This window comes from Rhinatrema bivittatum, chromosome 2 (assembly GCF_901001135.1).
Source record: "Rhinatrema bivittatum chromosome 2, aRhiBiv1.1, whole genome shotgun sequence".
NCBI classification, from domain to species: Eukaryota; Metazoa; Chordata; class Amphibia; order Gymnophiona; family Rhinatrematidae; genus Rhinatrema; species Rhinatrema bivittatum.
The window spans coordinates 505,215,420-505,234,047 of NC_042616.1; the positions used below are offsets into that span (position 1 = coordinate 505,215,420).

At 46.3% G+C, this 18,628-nt stretch overlaps 1 protein-coding gene across 1 annotated transcript in view; it reads right to left on the minus strand.

Moving 5' to 3' along the window:
- The window catches only part of GFOD1 (glucose-fructose oxidoreductase domain containing 1), a 158,098-nt gene extending 141,717 nt beyond the window's left edge, over positions 1 to 16,381 (minus strand). The window contains exon 1 of the mRNA XM_029590674.1: positions 15,906 to 16,381. Coding sequence (XP_029446534.1) covers positions 15,906 to 16,158 — 253 coding nt within the window. The 5' untranslated portion in view covers positions 16,159 to 16,381. The remainder of the gene's footprint in view (positions 1 to 15,905) is intronic.
- Between the last annotated feature and the right edge of the window lie 2,247 nt (positions 16,382 to 18,628).

Consider the following 18,628-nt stretch of genomic DNA (forward strand, 5'->3'; position numbering starts at 1 on the left):
GAGGCCACTGAAAGAGAACCGGGAGGGAAGAAGAAAAATGACAAGTCTGAAGAGTCATCCTGGGTTTAGTGTGTCAGCTGGAAGAGACTGTCAGGGGGTAGACCACTGCGCCCACCTCACATCGCTTCTGTACACTTCTTTAGGTACCTTCTGCTTGTCACCATCAAAGCCAGTATGCTGGGTCTGATGGGCCTTCAGTCTGAAATTTCTTACCTTCTTTCTTTACGTAGCTGCCAATCGCTAGCAGATGGAGACTTCATTATCAGGTTCACAAGCAGCAGTGGGGGTTGCTATGGGGTGGCAAGTTGGGGAGAGGCAAAGGGGGAGGATCGCGGGCAGCAGGGATCAAACCTATGGCCCCAGGTGTTCAAGGCTGGGAGACATTGAAAACATTAATACCAGTAAATAAAAGAGCTCCTAGAATTCAGCAAAAATGCGAGGTTTCCCCCCCGTTTGGAACGATGTCAAATTAGAGCATATCCTGGGGGGGTTTCTGACTGTTTTATTGTGCAAGTCAGCATTTCACCCTGGTGACTGGGCTCTCCTTCCTGCCTCAGACAAACGTGCAATGTAGTCTGCTGGAGCACGTCAAGGGAGTTATTTCTGACGTTTTTGCACACCAAGTTTTGTTATGGTGACTTACTGTTCTAGACCATGTTTTTAGGCAACTGGTTTTCAAGTATTTGCTTCCAACTACTGTAGATCACTTTGAGCTTCATCGTGGAATGACAATTAAAAAAGGCATGAGCCACCAATAGCTTCACATCTAGAAAGGACGCTCAGGAGGACAGCTTCTCCCTCCGAGTGCAGGAGCTGCACGCATTGTAAAACAGATGAATGCAAAAGAGGCGCAGTATTTTGCGACTGTTTGAAAACGGCTGCTACTACCACCTACTCGGGCTAGAAAAAGGATCCCTATATGCTCCTCCGGTCAAAACCTCATTAAGAAAACGAGCACTCTCTACAGCCGGGCCCACCCTCTGGAACTCACTACCTCCAGAGCTTCGCCAAGAAACGTCATCAAACCTTTAAGAAACACCTAAAAACATGGCTCTTCCGGCAAGCCTTCCCGGAATCGCAAGAACACTCGGACACCGGTCAAAGGGCGAAATAGACCACAACAAGACTCATGATCACTCCCACGCCCCTCAGGGCCCACTTACGCCTGATCTGGACAGTCCACATGTTATGAAAGACACCCTAGTAGATGCATTAGTTCATTAGCTTATGTTACGCCCATTAACACTGTTCGCTGTTACATGTATCATTCAATTTAATTTTATTTAGTTTGTTACGTTTTTTAACGCTGTTCGACGAGTTATTTATGACTATCTAATATCTACGTTCTAATGTTCAGACACCCTGTTCAATGTAACGCCTCAACCGTGACTGTTTTGTTTAATGGAAACCGATCTGATTTGATATTTGTATCGAGAATGTCGGTATATAAAAATTCTAAATAAATAAATAAATAAATAAATAAATAAAAAGAAGCTGCAAGGAGAGTGAAAATAATACGGCTGACCCAATCGTTATGATACAGTTATAAAAGAAGCCATACTCAGAAAACGGGTCATACCACAGAAGCTGGATCAAAGAGGCCAGAAATGGTCCACAAACCCGCAGCAGTCACAGCCCCATATCTTTTCATACAAAGGCAGAAAGGCCACGCAAGGAAAGCCCCTGGTACAGTCATCTTTCAGCAGCAGAACTGCCCTTCTCAAGGGCGATCGAACTGGAAAAAAAAACATTTTTCTCTCAAAACAATTGTGGGGGGAAAAAAACCTTTTTCCCGCATTTTCTTTTTTTAGATTAGACGACTGTCTGCTTTCAGTCCTGGCACCCATGAAAAAGGCAATCCTATCGCTGAAATGCACAGCTTAGTTGAAGAGCACAGGGGGGGAAGGCCTAGGGTGTTAAGTGCTGCAGTCAGGGGAAAGCCATGTGCCGGCTGTGTTTTACACCTCTGAAGCTTAACCACAGGGGCAGCGGAAGGAGCCAATACCAAACCTGTGTCTACAAACAGTGATCGTGCCGTATCAAAAATTATAATTCAAATAACCATACGAATACAGGGCACTCATCAGATCGCACACACAATGGCTCTTATCTTAATCTTTTTCTAGCATACTTCACCCATCCCACCTGACCCAGGCGGCGTTTCGCCACCTACGTGACTGCTTCAGGGGGAACCTCTACAATATTTTAAAGTCATTCGATCGTCAGAAACAAAAAAAAAAAGAGAATTACTATTGAAAGTCAATGAGAGATTTTTAAAGGACACACAGGGTGACACGGTTTTCCTACATCAGACACCACTGCAGTAAAAGAAAAATCATCAAACAGGAAACCATCTCTCCAATACCCACGGGAAGTCAGAGTGATGAACGAGCTATTCATCCTCCATGAATAAGGATCAAGCTCTCTCTTTCTCTCTCTCAAAATATATATATACACAGAGAGACAGAGAGAGAGCTATGTTATTATTAAGCCAATTGTTTGAAGTACATTCCTTTATTTTACCACACACTCGCGTTTCATAATGGTTCCAATCTCAAGGGACTTTTTTTTCACTGCTGTGAATACACGGAACCATGCATTATTTTCAATCATAGCACAAAAGAAAAATTATTTTAAACTGCTTGCTCTGGACTCGCCTAGTACCAGCACTTAAATCTAGTAAGGGAAATAGTCTCAGATGAAAACTTTTACTTAGCCATAAGATTTATAAAGCGCGTGGAACCAACATGCAATAAAAGTCTAAATATTTCTTTACTGAATTATTTTTAAATCTTTATTTAAATAAAGGTCCAAAAACAGTATTCCATTCACACAAAAAAATGTGTAAATTTATTATTCCAAAGGAAGTGTTTTCTTCTGGAAGTGCATGGAAAACATGGCACAGTTTTACAGAGATCTGCCCTATATGTCACACTGACTTCCAATGAGTACTGAAGGAATGATTTACTATCGAAGGATTTTTATACTAATAGTTTTTATTTTAGAAAATCATGTGGCCCTGTGAATAAAAATGCTTTTTGTCTGTAGGATTTTCACAAAGAGATGATTCACTAATCCAGTGGCTCTCAACCTTTTTTTTCTGTCAGGACACACCTGACATAAGATGCTTGCTTGCATGACACACTGAACACATGTCCGTCATGGGACTATCTGTAAACATATTGGGGTAGATTTTCAAACTATGTGAATAGGCCTACTTTTGCTGGCGCATCAGGCGCAAGCAAAAGTACGCTGGATTTTAGTGGATACGCGCGGAGCCGCGCGTATCCACTAAAATCCTGGATCGGCGCGCGCAAGGCTATCAATTCTGTATAGCCGGCGCGCACCGAGCCGCGCAGCCTACCCCCGTTCCCTCCAAGGCCGCTCCGAAATCGGAGCGGCCTCGGAGGGAACTTCCTTTTGCCCTCCCCTCACCTTCCCCTCCCTTACCCACCCACCCGGCCCTGTCTAAGCCCCCCCTTACCTTTGTCGGGGGATTTACGCCTCCCAGAGGGAGGCGTAAATCCCCGCGTGTCAGCGGACCTCCTGCGTGCCGGGACGCGACCTGGGGGCGGGTCCGTAGGGCGCGGCCATGCCCCCGGGCCGCCCCAGGCCGTAACCACGCCTCCGGGCCCGCCCCCGAAATGCTCCCGGCACGCCCCCTAAACGCCGCGCGGTTCGGGCCCGCCCCCCGACACGCCCCCCTCGGAGAACCCCGGGACTTACGCGAGTCCCGGGGTCTGCGCGCGCCAGTGAGCCTATGTAAAATAGGCTCACCGGCGCGCAGGGCCCTGCTCGCCTAAATCCGCCCGGATTTGGGCGGATTTAGGCGAGCAGGGCTCTGAAAATCCGCCCCATTCCCTACAGCCACAGGAACCCTCGTCTCCCAACAATAGGTACAGAGCAGAACTAGGATATTTCCCCATTCAACTCACCATACAAAAAAGATATTCTGATTCTGCTGTCATCTCAGTAGCAGCAACACAAACTCCCTCTACTACCAGGCACATTGTAAAATACAAAACATGAAAAAAAACCACTCAGCACGTGTGTAGCAAACCTGCCATACCAGAGCAGCACTAACTCCAAGCACTCAAACAGCAATAGCCCTACCTTTGAAAAGGCAGCAGTGCAGCACCAGTGCGTGTCCTATTGAGAAAACACAACAAATGCCAACATGCTGGAAAAATACCTCACCTCAGTCACACACTCAGAACCGACCTTCACCAAACGGTCCGGGTCTTTCCTGATATTTCCCGGGCAACACAGGCCCAAATGGAAACTATTCTTTGCTTTACGACAAAATGTATTAAAGGTGCAATTTTTTTCCTTAAATATCCTTATAAATGTTTAGTTTCTTATCAGAGTAATCAATTTTTATTTTTTGATCCTGCTCACTTAGAGCGTTTTCTTTTGGCTACATCTGGGGAAATGTAAACTATTGCAGCTCCAACTGGGGGTAGAAGTGGGGATATTGAAGTTGTCTTCCCCCTAGCCTCTCTGGTATGTAATCTCTCCTATACGTGGGACTGGTTGATATATCATTTTCCTTTTATTGCTTATATTAATGTGTTGGGATTATTTACAAATTCTGAATTATTTCATTTGATGTAAATTAATTAATGAATAAAGATTAAATTTAAAAAAATACCACAAATTACAAACATGGAGACAAAAACTTGAATGGAAACTCCAAAAAGCCACTCTGCATGCAGTGCAAAACTGGAGAACTAGAAACAGAAATACATTTCCTGCTACACTAAGCAAAGTGCAAAGATAGAAGAAATGCACATTCCCAAAACGGACATATTATAGCTCTTGCACCCTGTCACTTCTCCTCCACGACCCAATTACTCCCTTTCATTCATTTCCTCACACACATCCCTGCCCAGCATTCCCAACCCCCTTCCTCCTCCAGCTTCCTCTTCCCTGTGCTCCTTTCCGTCCCTTCCCCCCTTCCCCCTTCCCCGCCCAGGTTCCACAACCTCTTATTTCCCTCCCATTACTGCTCAGCAGCATCCACACTCTTTCTCTCTTCCACCACCCCCAGCCCTATATCCCCAGCATCCTTTTACTCACGCCCCACAGAGTGAAGAGAGCATCAGCAGCATCGCTGCCAGGCCCAGCAGAAGAAGAACAGGTTGGGTATCCCACTGGGCCCAGAAAAATGTCTCACTCTGATCTGGATGAAGGAGGAAACAGCCTCCCACTGGGCCAGAAAGAGGAGAAGGAAGCAAGAGCAGCCTCTTCTCAGGCCCAATAACGGAGAAGTCAACCAACTCCCACTCGGGCTGGAAAGAGAGAGCAGCCTCCTGCTGGCCCTGTGACACACCTCCCAGGACCTTGTGACACACCAGTGTGCCCCGACACACTGCAATGAGCAATGTAAACGTGAGCGGCATAGTTGACGCAGCCTTGTAGGTGAATCTATAAGGCCTATGCCGGCAGTTGGCAAACGCGCCCTGTTGCAGGACAGTCTGAAGCTTCACCTATACCAGCCGCCTCCCTCACAGGTTGAGCCCTTGGGTTCTGGCAGCTGCAAGACTTAAGACGGGTCCCTAGGGGAGTGAAGAGAACAAGAATCGCAAGAGCATGCCAGGGTCAGGACAGGCAGCAAGATGGAGACACGGAGACAGGCCAAAGGTTGGGGCAGACAGCGGGCAAACGTGGTCAGGTCCAAGCAAGAGTTCAGAATCCATTAGGCAGGCCAAGAGTGATGAAGACACACAGAAGACGCTGGACGAAACGGACAAGACAAGGCAAGGCTGCACAAGACAATGGTGAATGAGGCAAAGATGGACAAGGCAAGGCAGGACGAGGCAAGACACAGGAACACAGGACAATTGGGAACAGAGGAGCAACATGCATTACCAAGGTAGGAGACCCTTTGCTGAGGCATTTGTGGGGTGTCTGAAACGGCCTTAAGTCATCACAGGGTGCCAGGTCAGGATTCCCGCCATGGCTCTTTTAAATATAGGCGCACACCGTGAGCGCACGCCTAAAGGGTGCTGGAAGGAGCAGGACAATGGCAGGCCTGAGCGCTGCGTGGGCTTGAGCTGCACGGTGCAGCCCTGGAAGCAAGTGGCATTCCTGCCGCAAGCGGGGTCCGTCGGTATCAGGGGTAAGCGAGACGGCTCACGAAAGTGCCGCCCAAGTAACACACACCTGCTGAGAATTACTGTGCAAACCCATATAAAAATACTTTCTGCTGCATATGATCACTTAATACTGGCCAGTTTTCTCATCTTGCAGTCAGTCTGCCTCCCTTGAAGAAACCCAGCCATATCAGCCAGTTAGCAACCCCTAGGTCTTGGATAGCTGTGTGCTTCCCTGTCCTCCTTCTTGTGCTAGGCTGACCTATTAATTCATATTATCTTAGGAAGAATTTGGTGAAGAATAAAACTTTATGGAAATGAAATGCAGAGGTGTGGTTTTTTGTGACAGGAATGGTCCTCCTTGATGTAAGAACCAGATGCCAAACAAAATGTTCAAAAGGGCTTGAGATCACTTTTTATTCTTTTCACACAAATGCACTTTCCTTCATTCTTAGATAACATTCATTTTAATCCCCTTCTACTTCTGTTAATGTTTTTTTCCCCACCAAAAATAAGCGTTTATTTTCTTTTTCCCTTTTCTGCACTCATTCTGCACTCATAGGTTGTGTGAGAAGTTTGCAGCATATTTAAATGAGGCTGTCTGATGACTAAGGCCTGGGCAAGTGTTTTTGGCATGCCGACTTAATTCTGAGCCAACATCACGGCGGAAGCATGCTCAGCCGTGTTTCCTCCATCACAATCCCAAAGGAAAGGACAATGAAGGTCACGCGAATTGCAATAATGCTCCTAATATGTGTGATTCAGAGCAGAGACTGGTCTAAAAGCCTGAAAAAAACAAAAACAGGGTACAGTTTTATTTGGTTTTCCCCAGATTCACTGGGCCTCTAAACCCTGCTCCTTTATTACTTTTGTCTGACAAATTTACCAAGTTTTGGCAACTCAGACCCTATCGGCATAGACTTGGTTTGGCGGCTAGCGCTCTCCATTAAGGCCAGAAACGTTGTAGGCTCCTGTCGGTCACTGTGTGTCCTTAGGCAGAGTGAACCTGTCAGGCGGCGTGATGCAGTAGAACTCGCAGACAATGAGAGATGGCAGATAGTGAGCGGGAAGCAGTGACTCAGCATTATCTGCATGCCAGGCAGAGTCTCCAAGAGCAGCAATTAAGGCAAAGCTTGCAACTGAAGTGGCTGTGAAGATGCATCACAAATAAAGTGCATCCCTTTCTTGTTTTCACATTATACCCTATGCGCCCATCTTTGTGTTCTGGAACTACAAAGAGGAAGACGGGTTTAGCACAGAATTACAAAAAGCACAAACGAAGCCATTCAGGAGCAGATAAATCTGGCATCGGAGGAGATAGTGTGGTCTGCTCTGCATACCGGATATTTAAATTTTGCAGATATTAAAAAATCTCCCAGAATTCTTCCTAAGTCCAAAGGTCCAGCACCCGCATCCCTTTCAACTGCCCATTAATAAAGGCTAGATTTGAATGCTTTCTGGTTCTGTCCACCAATTTTACTTCCCCATTGCCATGCTTGCACATTCCTGAAAAGGAAGTCCACTGACCTAACTATTTAAGACTAATCGGAGAAGATTCTTTTTCACTCAACGCACAATAGAGCTCTGGAATTTATTGCCAGAGGATGTGGTTAGTGCAGTTAGTGTAGCTGGGTTCAAAAAAGGTTTGGATAAGTTCTTGGAGGAGAAGTCCATTAATGGCTATTAATCAATTTTACTTAGGGAATAGCCACTGCTATTAATTGCATCAGTAGCATGGGATCTTCTTGGTGTTTGGGTACTTGCCAGGTTCTTGTGACCTGGATTGGCCACTGTTGGAAACAGGATGCTGGGCTTGATGGACCCTTGGTCTGACCCAGCATGGCAATTTTTTATGTTCTTATCCAAGCTATATTTATTTGGTATTAAGATCTTCCCACATTTTATGGTGTGGAATCACTGGACTGGTCAGGCGATGAATGTGAATGATGCCAAATGATTTTTATAAGTCGGTATTACAACAGATCTCTGAAACTACTAAAAACACATTTTCCACCACAAAAGTACATTTCCAGGGAAATCCAAAAATATACTGTCATGCCCCAAAAAAAGTATAAACTCGAATTAGAATACTTACTGCTTGCCAGCTGTCCAAAGCATTTTCCCATACCCACAGATCAGGAAAAACCCTTGATCACATTGGGCTCTGAATGTCTAAATAACCTGAAAGATCCAGGGCCTCCTTCTTTCACCCTTGAACCTGATGGAGATCGGATGCTGAAAACGTTTTGTTTTGCTTTTTACAGACAGAGCTGGTGCTTCCGTTAGGTGAACTCGGCAGCTCCCTAGAGCGAGACTCCTTGAGGGGGCATCAAAACCATGGAAGGAGGCCCAGAGCCACCAGCCGAACCTACCCACCGGCAGCTAAAGAGCACAGGAGCTGCCACCAGCAGTAAGTCTTGGGGGTGGGAGCGTGCAAAAGAAATTTTACTGCCTAAAGCTCCAAATACCCTTGCACTGGGCCTCTTTACAGAAGTATAAACTAGGATATACCTAGCAGGCTCTCAGGAAGCTCAGGCACACACGGAAGGCTTCCCAGTTTAAGCCAGGATATGGATGACCTTTGGGGCTAATTTCTTTCTGCAGTAGCCAACTGTTTTTATTATAAGCAAAAGTCTTGTTTTCCTTCATTCCCAATCAACTCTCCTTCTCCTTTAATGCTAAGACCTAAGAAGAAGACGTGGAATTGGGCCATTGATCTACCTAGAGACTTTTTCAGTTGTAAAAGATTAAGAAATATAAAATGTGCTGTCTACTGGCTGGCTGATATTCTTTCTGAGAGTGGAACAATATGATACATGCTTTGTCCGGGTCGGGTTTCTCTGATTTGACTTACCTCATTTAGAGAAAGTTATCTAAGCTGTTCTTTTTTTTTTTCTTTTTTGGGTAGAATTTATAGGCCTTGGAACCTCCACTTACAGTGAACTTAGTTAGGCTCTCAAAGTAATAAGGTGCACTAGTTTTCTGTGAACATTTTTGTGCACACAGCTTTATCCCAATGTAATAATGTAATAAGGAGTTCTGCACACAAAAACGTAAGGACGCGTTAGCATGCCTCCATGCAAATCCCCATGTTAATGAAGACATTAGCGATTACTCCCCATAGAGGGAAATGCGTTAAAGCCCGGAAAGCCGCAAGCTATTTTAAAGCTGGCAATTTAACTCCTGGTCTCCAGGTGAGAGGTGAAGTAAAGTTAACTCGCATTTCTTGGGCTAGTGTTACGGTGCTGTGCTAGCATGGTCCCAGACCAGAGGTACCCAGATGCAACCAAGTTTAGGAGCCCCACACCCGGGAACTCCAGGGCCACCACAGACAATAAGTAGCCCCCGAAAAGTTAGTTAATTTGTATTCCATCTCTGACCCAGGAGTTAAATTACCAAGCCTAAAAAAACTTGCTAAGTATTGGAGAACCCATACCTAGTCCCCCAAGCTAGAGACCTTCTGCCTGAGACCCCTTCCTCTCCAAGGCAGCGATGCAGAACTGTATGTGCAGCTATCATTATGCAAGCTGTATGAGGCTGGCATTTACAGCAGCACGCTTGTCACCACTGTGCAGTGCTTGCTGCATGTACAACCGGCTAGTGCTGTCACTTCGCCGGCTCGCAACATCAGGCTGGCCATCCCTCCTCACGCTGCCAGCTGTTCTGCTGCCAGCTGTTCTCCCAGGTCTTACACACCGAGAGGAATCCAGAGAAGCGTGAGGCAACAGCACTAGACTGTTGTACACACAACAAACGCTGCACAATGGTGACAGCTGTGCTACTGTAAGTGCCTTCCCCCAAAGACGGTTGCACATACAACAAATGGTGATAACTGTGCTAATGAGTGCCTGCCCCAAAGAGAAGCTCATTCTAACTTTATGCTTGTCTGGCACACTTTTTCAGTTGCTTTATGCTCCTTAACCATGGTTTATGTTCCTGAAACACTGTTTATGCTCCTAAATCATATTTGTGTGCATTAAACATGCTTTTTGGGCACTACTTAATGTTTTTTTGTGCACATTTTTGACTATGTGCTTTTTTTTAAATTCCCAATACATTTGCATGCTATTAGCTTCCTGCATCCAGAGTAAACTTTTTTAGCATGTGTGTAAAAAAGAAATGTGCACTAAAATTCGGCACACATCGTTTACTCATCTCTTATTACATCGGACCCTGAGTTCATGCCGAGGCTTTGAAGATTTTTTTTTTTTCATTTTGATATAAAACACATTCTTTTGTATTTGTTTTGGACTCTGTCCCTTCCTCCTGCTCCTTTGTATGTCCAGCTCAATCAGAACCAGGGCTGGGATCTGGCTCTATCTGTCTTCATTCACAATTACTCAGGAATTCCCCCCCCCCCCCCCTGAGTGTCAGTGGTGCCATTTTGAATTTGGTGCCGCTTCTAACAGGAGGGAAACTGGCAACCACCTGTTAGCGAAGAATCTGAAGCCATTTTCCTAGATATAGGTTGGGTCTGGGAAGGAAAGGAGTTGTCCCAGAAGGGCTGTTTGTATGGGAAGGCCCCCTGATCTGTTTTGGGAGTAATGTTAGGGCTCTGGAGGCCTGAGTTAACGCAATCTACAAAGGCTACTAAGTTTAAATACACCTCCTGAGCATTAGGTGGACTGTATTAGGCCTCATGGGTATTAGTTCAACCGGTGCTAATACTTAATGAAGTCACTGGCATTCTGAGGGGTTATTAGCTCATTTGCACACACGTTAGCATTACTGCCTGTTCCCCAATAGTGATTCTACCCTGCCTGCAAACACCATGCACCGTACATGGATGCCAGCTGATGCCCACATTAACACAGACGTTAATGCTAAACACCCTTTAGTACACAGTCCCAAAATGGATTTGAAATAAAAGCTGAGCAGCAGGCTGTACTGTCCAGCCCACCCTCTTGGATCCTCCTCTTTGATTTGTCATGGGCAAAGCTGGCAATTCTTCGCTTCTCCTAAAAAGAGCCTTACCGGTTGGGCTCGCCCATGCAAAAATAAGAGGTGGGGTCTGAACAGGTGCTGGAGGTGTTTCCCCCCCCCCCCCCCCCCCATCCACCACTTTTCCCCCTGGGCTCAAAGAAAACAACGTTTTAAATAGCATTTGATTTGAGCTTTGCCAGCGCCGTTTCTTAAAATGGGCCCGAAGGTACTTTATTTCTACTTCCATCTCTTCCGCCTCCTTCGGTTCTGAGACACACACAGCAACCACGCTGCTTTCCAGGAAATCATCAGGAACAGCAGCGGGAATCTTGAAACCGTGCATCACAACACCAGGGTCCCACGAAAACACGGACCACTAAGAGCACGGGAAGAGTGCAAGGGCAACATGCTGTCTGATAGATTCCCATACGAGCGTAATCGTGGGCCTTTTAACATCCTTAAAATGTTGCAAACTGAAAATGGAGAAGCTGGGTGGTACGATTAGTTAATATAATATGATTTTACAGTGCTCGGCCATATGAAATAATCTGCTACGAAACACTTTGGAAGTAAAATACTGAAACTGAAAAAGAAAAAAAATATTGAGAATGAAAGAAACAGAAGGGCACGTAGACAAAATTAGCCATCTAACACAGAATACGTAGATGTCTCGTGAGGCCATGGATGTGCACCCTCTGAGTAGACAGCGCCTTCTGTGGTTATAAAGACCCAAACGTGAATGGCAGAAAATGGGCGCACCTGTGTCCGAGCTTTTTGGGGGGGTCTTTTTCCTGTGAGCTCTTGTCCTCCTGGATCTACATCAGCTTTTTCTCACACTTTTGAAAGCCTTTGTGGAGTTTTTGTTTCCGGTGTCTGGAAAACTGAGCAGATGTTTCCTAGGCGTTAATGCTGACCCTGATGATTGCAATATATTAGCGTGAAAGACGTTTAGCAGATTTGTCCGTGTTCGGGCAATGTAATAACTGCTCAACACAGAACGCAGTAAAATGTAAGGTAGAATTTCATATCACTATTAACAATAGTGTAGCTCAGATAAACCAGGACAGCAATGAGTCACAGGAAATACTCTTTGCATGTTGAATTGCTTTTCATATTTCTACCTGAACCAACAGAGCAGTGCGACTAGCAACCCTTAGCAGAACCCTTGGGTATGCTTGACCTCAACTTCCTCAGCATGACAGTAAATGCATTTCTCCTACGTTTCAAAACCGAACACAGGATTTAGTGATGTTTTAGTTCAGCAGAAGCTGACAAGAGTACAGCAGAGTTCTCTAAACACAAAGCACAGAGTTCAAGTCGCCAGAGAGATGCTGAGGAAACCGCTAGAAAGTCTGACCTTCTAGAAGACAGAGCCTCGTTCCAATCTCTTTCCCCCCCCCCCCCATGCACTTCCTATGGCAAACGTGCCCAGTTTGCCCACCTCCTGTGCCCCTGCAAAGCACTCACCAAATTTAGAAAATGCACAAAAAGCCTAATGTGTCCCATCCCCCCCCCCAGCCCCCAGGCACCTAACTCCACACCAAATCTGGTGCAACTAGATCTACTTAATCCAAAATTGAAGGGGAAAAAAAACAAAGACAAGCACAAAAATGTGTGCTAGCCTTAGCGCACCTTATTACATTCAGGGTGACTTCATCAGGCCAGGCTTAAGGGATTCTTTGCATGTGGTGATATCTTTCACTGGGGAAACCTACGACGGAGCCAAAAACATCGTGAGGTTTCCAGAGCGCCTAAGTCCCTTCTTCACAGATCTGTTCTCAACGGCTCATGTGCCACACCGTCTCTTGATATGACTTAGGTTGGCCTGATAAACGGCATCGCCACCAGCCAGGAATCCTGCCCCCGGGGTCACTGCGACTGCGGAAAATGTGGGAAGGAAGCCTTGCACTGCCACTAGCTGCCCTGAAGCCTTCAGGACTGTTTGGCAAACGGTGCAGAGCACTCAGCTTTCACCAGGTACAGCTTGTAATGCAACATGAGCAAAAACAAACATTTCAATGGATTCATTTAGAGAGTCAAAAACATGAAAGCAACCCTTAACATCACCTTTTTTGCTGCAGTTTCTACCTCATTGCTAAGGATGGAGGTTTTTATGTTTCGGACAGCTCTTGCTACCTAGTCACCCTCACTGCTATGATCAGAAGCCAGCCTACCCAGATTAAAACCCTACACATAAAATACAAAACCACCACAAACAGACAAAGGGTGGGCACCAGGAAGCAGAGTTTTCATATGAGCATAGTAAAGTATTTAACTCCTATTCTAAGCAAGTGTAAAACTATAAAGAAATTAAAGGGCAAAAAAAAGAAGACCTATAGGCAAAAATATCAAGGGAACAGAACTAGGGTACAGACGAGATGCGTTTTGAGCAATTCGGATAGTGCTGCTACTTTAAAGACTGGAAAGTCTTTTATAATTCACTTACGGCAGCCACGCTATTCTATATTTCCTGATAAATTGTCACCTTTTGCTTATTTGAATTCTGAACTGAACATGAGAGCATTAGCAATCGAAAGCTAGTCAAGAAATGTATTAAGTTAGTCCAATAAAAAGGTTATCACCTGATACATGTTTTTTATTTGTTAGCCTTTTATTTCTGTACTTTAAAAACAATAAGGCTTCTGATCCGTCAGGGGAAGGGGAATTATAGACTATTATTGCTAATCCGTCCATATTTGACCTTGTAACAAAATACATTATTTATAATACAGTATACTGGAATAGATGCAGGAAGAATTCTCAGCAGTGGGACGCTCTAGCGATGCCCACACACCATCACCCATCAACACAGACAGGGTTCCTCGTGTCCACAGGAGCATTTTGTTAACGTCTGCTCACGTACACTGTACTGAAAGCTTGGAGAGGCACCACTGCACGTATTTACGACCTCCTTCCCGTTAGCATCATCAGATGGTATTTTAATTATTATCATTACAGTGTCTGCTATTTTGTTTTTCCTTTACTTTCCTCCATCCCAGTGTTTTTTTAATTAGCTTGCCCCATGTAGCCTGTTTTCTTTGAAACCTTCACAAAAAACCTCTGGCCATCTTGCTAACCACGCCTGCAACCAGATTTCACTCACCTTATGCAAACGTTCAAATGGGGGAACAGGTTCTGGGAGTTTGTCGAGGTGCCTACGCAAACGCACCCGGGTGACACAGTCCAGAGAAGGCGAGAGATGTAGGATAGCAGAGAGGCTCCAGGGGAAATTTCCTGGTGCCACAGGAAGCCCATAACAGCTGAAGAAGGGCCCTGCTGCTCTAGGATCATTTTGGGGAGACTGTAGAGTAGCAGCCTATTTACACACCAAGGAAAAAAGATCCTACATTCTCTGAAATTATCCCTCCCCAGTTAGAGTGTAGTACAAACAGTATCACAGACTAAATGACAATGCTTTAATAAATGTGTATCTTCCAATTACAGCCTGCAAGGGCTTTGTCCCAGAGCGGTATACATATGCAATGTAATTAACACAGGCCACAGGTCACAACACACAATTCTAAATGTCATAAACAAGCACTGATGCACGAAGGCTTGTCTCATTCTCCGTATACAGGGGGAAAAAAGCTTAGAGAATCAGGCACTCGGTTACTAAGGTCCCGGGATCATATCCTGTCAGGAAGACAGTCCTATTCGGTTTAAGACAGCAGCAAAGCTGAGTTTGTTCTACCTGGCCAAACTTAATTTCTTTATGTTCTAAAAATATGGAGAGGGAGATGTTTCAGGCAATCAAAATATTCAGCTGGCTGGCAGTCACCCCTACCTTGCACAGTAACATATGCAGTGCAACAGCAGGTAAAGTGCTCCATCGTGGGTTGGAGGGGGGGTGAGGCTTCTTTTTCCCCACAGCACCTTTTTCTCACAAATTAATAAAGCTTCCTTATTATATTTAAAAAAAAAAAAAAAAAAACCAAACTACAAATACAACATTTCTGAGTGCTGAATGGTAACGCCTGAGGGTGCCTAACGCTATTCTAAGCATTCAGAGACAGCAAACAAAACGTTAGCATTCAGTAACAGGCATTTCCCACTCCATCCCATCAACTGATTTTAAACCAAGTATTTTAATCCTGGTGCCAGGGCTAACTTCCAGTTTCTACTGTACAATCTGTCACCTGCCAAAACTCCCCAACTAGAAAAGCACTATCTCAGAAAGGAAACATTCTGCCCTCTTTGTCCAATCCATGAATCAAGAAATACATAGAAACATCACATGGATTAATTCAGTAACCACATTATATTTGTAAAGTATGAACTGTATAGCGTTTTAGATAAAACTAGTATACAAAAGCACGCGTTGCAGAGGTAAGAAAATGTTGGAGGGTTTTTTTTTGGCAATTTCATTTTCAAAGCATTTATTTTCTTTACAAAATGAACAGAAGAACAAATTTCGGAAGTGTTCCACGCATCTGTAAGTCCTGGCTTACCCAATTTCTTAATATTAACTTATTAAGCACTGATAGCAAAGATTCCAATTAACAATCCCCCTCCCTCACGCCCCCATTTATGAAAAATGATTTATTAGTCGTTGCAATTTTTGCTCTTTTGTGAAATGAATCCAAAATGCTATGTTGGTGGCGGCAGGAGCCACTGCAAGTCAGGCTCTGCCGATCGTTCCTATACCACCTAAATTGCAAGAACTTCTGCTGGCACAGTCTCTGGTTAATGCGGCTCTGCAGGAGCGAAAACCCTTCAGGCCAATGATTCGAGAAATGAAAGCAAACCGGGAACGATAAATAGCAGGCGGACATCCCCCCTCCCACCCGTGCAGCATTAAAAATAATAATAATGGGGGGAAAAAAAGTAAGAAGAATAAAGGATCTTATGATGTTCGACAATGGGAATCGGTTGCGTCAGGAAACTCACCAAGAGTCTTGACGGCGATCTGCCGGGTGAGAGGCGGGGGCAGGTTGATGCACACCAGGTCCACGTCCTGGTGCAGGAGGACATCGTCGATCCGGCTGGTATAGAAGGGCACGTTCATCTCCTGAGCCAGCTCCTCCGCCTCTTCCTGGGTTCGTCCCCAGAGAGCTTTCACCGAGAAGCCCTCGTTCTTCAGCAGAGGGATGATCACCCTGGCTGTCAGGCTGGTGCCGAACACACCCACCCCGGGCAGCATGGCTTTATACACCACCCGCCACCCAAGCCTCCTCCTGCCCAAAGGCAGAGGAGCAGAGGTGCGAGTGACAATGAAACGCAGGATCGGCGGCAGCGGCCGGGAGGAGGAGCGACGGCAGCAGCCCGGCGCCTTGCTAGGAGTTCCTCCAGCCGGCCGCCGCGTGCAAGGGTTAATTCCCAGGCTTGGCGCGCGCTTCCTGTGCCACGGGCTGAGAAAGGAGAAGTGGGGGGGGGGAGTGGGTCGTCTGAGCAGGAAGCGCTCGGCCACGCCCCCTCGTGCCGCAGCACCGGCGACAGCCGCTCGCCTCTCTCTCCGCCCCCTGCCACCTGCTCAGACTTGCACCCTGAGCATCACCGTCCTGCGCCGCTCCGCCGCTCACTGCCTCCCCCGAGTTCAGGGAAGAGTCAACAGGAGCAGTAAAAGGAAGGCACACAGAAACAACAACAACAGCAAAAAATTTAGAAAGCCTTTGCGAGTCCCTTCTCACAAGCAGGTGTATGAGGGCCAGGAGGCGCGCGCAGCAGCCGATGCATTATTTATTTATTTGGTTTATATTCCATTAAAGAAGAAGCTGTAGAAGCGGGTCCCCAGTCTCAAGCAAAAGCAACACATAAGCCTACAAAAAGCATGCAAAAGGGTTATTTAAAAAAAAAATCAAACGGGCTTCGGCCGCCGACAAGGAGCAAGGGATAACGTGAACAGCCTTTGCGGCGGAGAGGCGAGGGGGCTGACGAGATTGCACCGCCCGGCACGGGTCCCACCGGAGACCGGGCCCAGAGGAGCTGGTTGCTGGGCAACCGTCCGGGGAGGCTCGCGCGCTGCAGAGGAGATGCAGCGCCGCCTCTGCAGGCGGGAGCGGGAATAGCGAGGAGCTTCCTCGGCTGGGTGAAACCTGCACAGCTACACATGGGAGGGAAGGGGCAATTTTGCAATTGCCCGGGGAGCTTTGCAGGTCACCCACGGAGTTTCCCTTTGAAAATGCGGGGCTGGTGGGGACGTTTTGCAGCAGGTGCAAAGTATTCCATAAAAACTCGACTTAGTTGGATTTTAAAATGAAATCACTGCTGGTACTTTACGTTGCCTCTTCCCTACAGCACACAAAAGTTAGGTGCATTGAGAAACAATGGCTGCTGAACAGAGGGCAGTTTTCAGCCTCCCCTGGGAAATTTGATCCAGAGAACTGCTTAATTATCCGGCCGATACAGTAAAATGCGCGGGAGAGCCAGCGTTCCGAGGCGAGCGCCGCATGATTTTATATTCAAATGAGGGCCCGTGGTAATAAGGAGGCGCTAGGGGTCCCTAGAGCCTCCTTATTGGCAGAAGCGGCGGCTGTCAGCCGGGTTGACAGCCGACTCTTAATTTTAATGACGTCGGTTGTCAAACCCGCTGACAGCCACGGGTTTGGAAGACGGATGCCGGCAAAATTGAGCGTCCGTCTTCCAACCCATGATGTTTTTTTTATTTTTTATTTTTTTACGATTTTTAATTTTTTTTTATTTTTGGGGCCTCCAACTTAATATCACTATGATATTAAGTCACTATCGGGCCGATGCAGTAAAGTTCACTCAGGCTGAGCGCTCTGTTAGCCCCCGGTTGGACGTGTGTTTTCGATGCGTTATTTTTACCCCTTCTACAGTAAGGGGTAATAGCACGTGGAAAACGCGCGGCCAACCCCCCCGAAACTAATAGCGTCCACAACATGCAAATGCATGTTGATGGGCCTATTAGTTATTTCCATGCAATACAGAAAGTAAAATGTGCAGCCAAGCCGCTTTCCGCCGGCACCAGGAAAGTGTACAAAAAAACAGAAAAAACTGCTTTTCTGTACACTCTCTGACTTAATATCATAGCAATATTAAGTCGGAGGCCCCAAAAATAAAATTTTTTTTAAAATAAACATAAAAATTTAAAATCTGCCCGCGGGTTGGAAGACAGACGCTCAATTTTGCTGGTGTCCATTTTCCGAATCCGTGGCTGTCAGCAGGTTCGAGAACCGACGCCAGTAAAATTGAGTGTCAGCTTTCAAACCCGCTGACAGCCGCCGCTTCTGTGAAAAAGGCGCTAGGTGTTATGTAGAGAGTCAATTAGTGGACCCTTGGGCCGGCTGATTAGAGACAATGTCCAATAGTTGTTAATGAGCCGGGAGGCGGACCCAAGCTGGAGCGAATTGGTGAAGTCTTCGCCCTGGAAACCCGAGACCCCCCCAGGAGAAGCCCGTAGGGATCCGGGTCGCTGGGACTTAGGAGATCCGGTGGTGTCTGTAGGTCAAGGCTGGCTGAAGATAGGAGAATCGTGAAGAAGTCCGAGGGTCGTGGCTGGCTGAAGACAAGGAGAATCGTGAGGAAGTCCGAGGGTCGTGGCTGGCTGAAGACAAGGCAAACCTGGAACCAGGGCTGGAATCAAGGCACAGCTGGATCAAGCAGGAACCAGAGCTGGAAGCAAGGCACGGCCGGAACAAGCAGGAACCGGA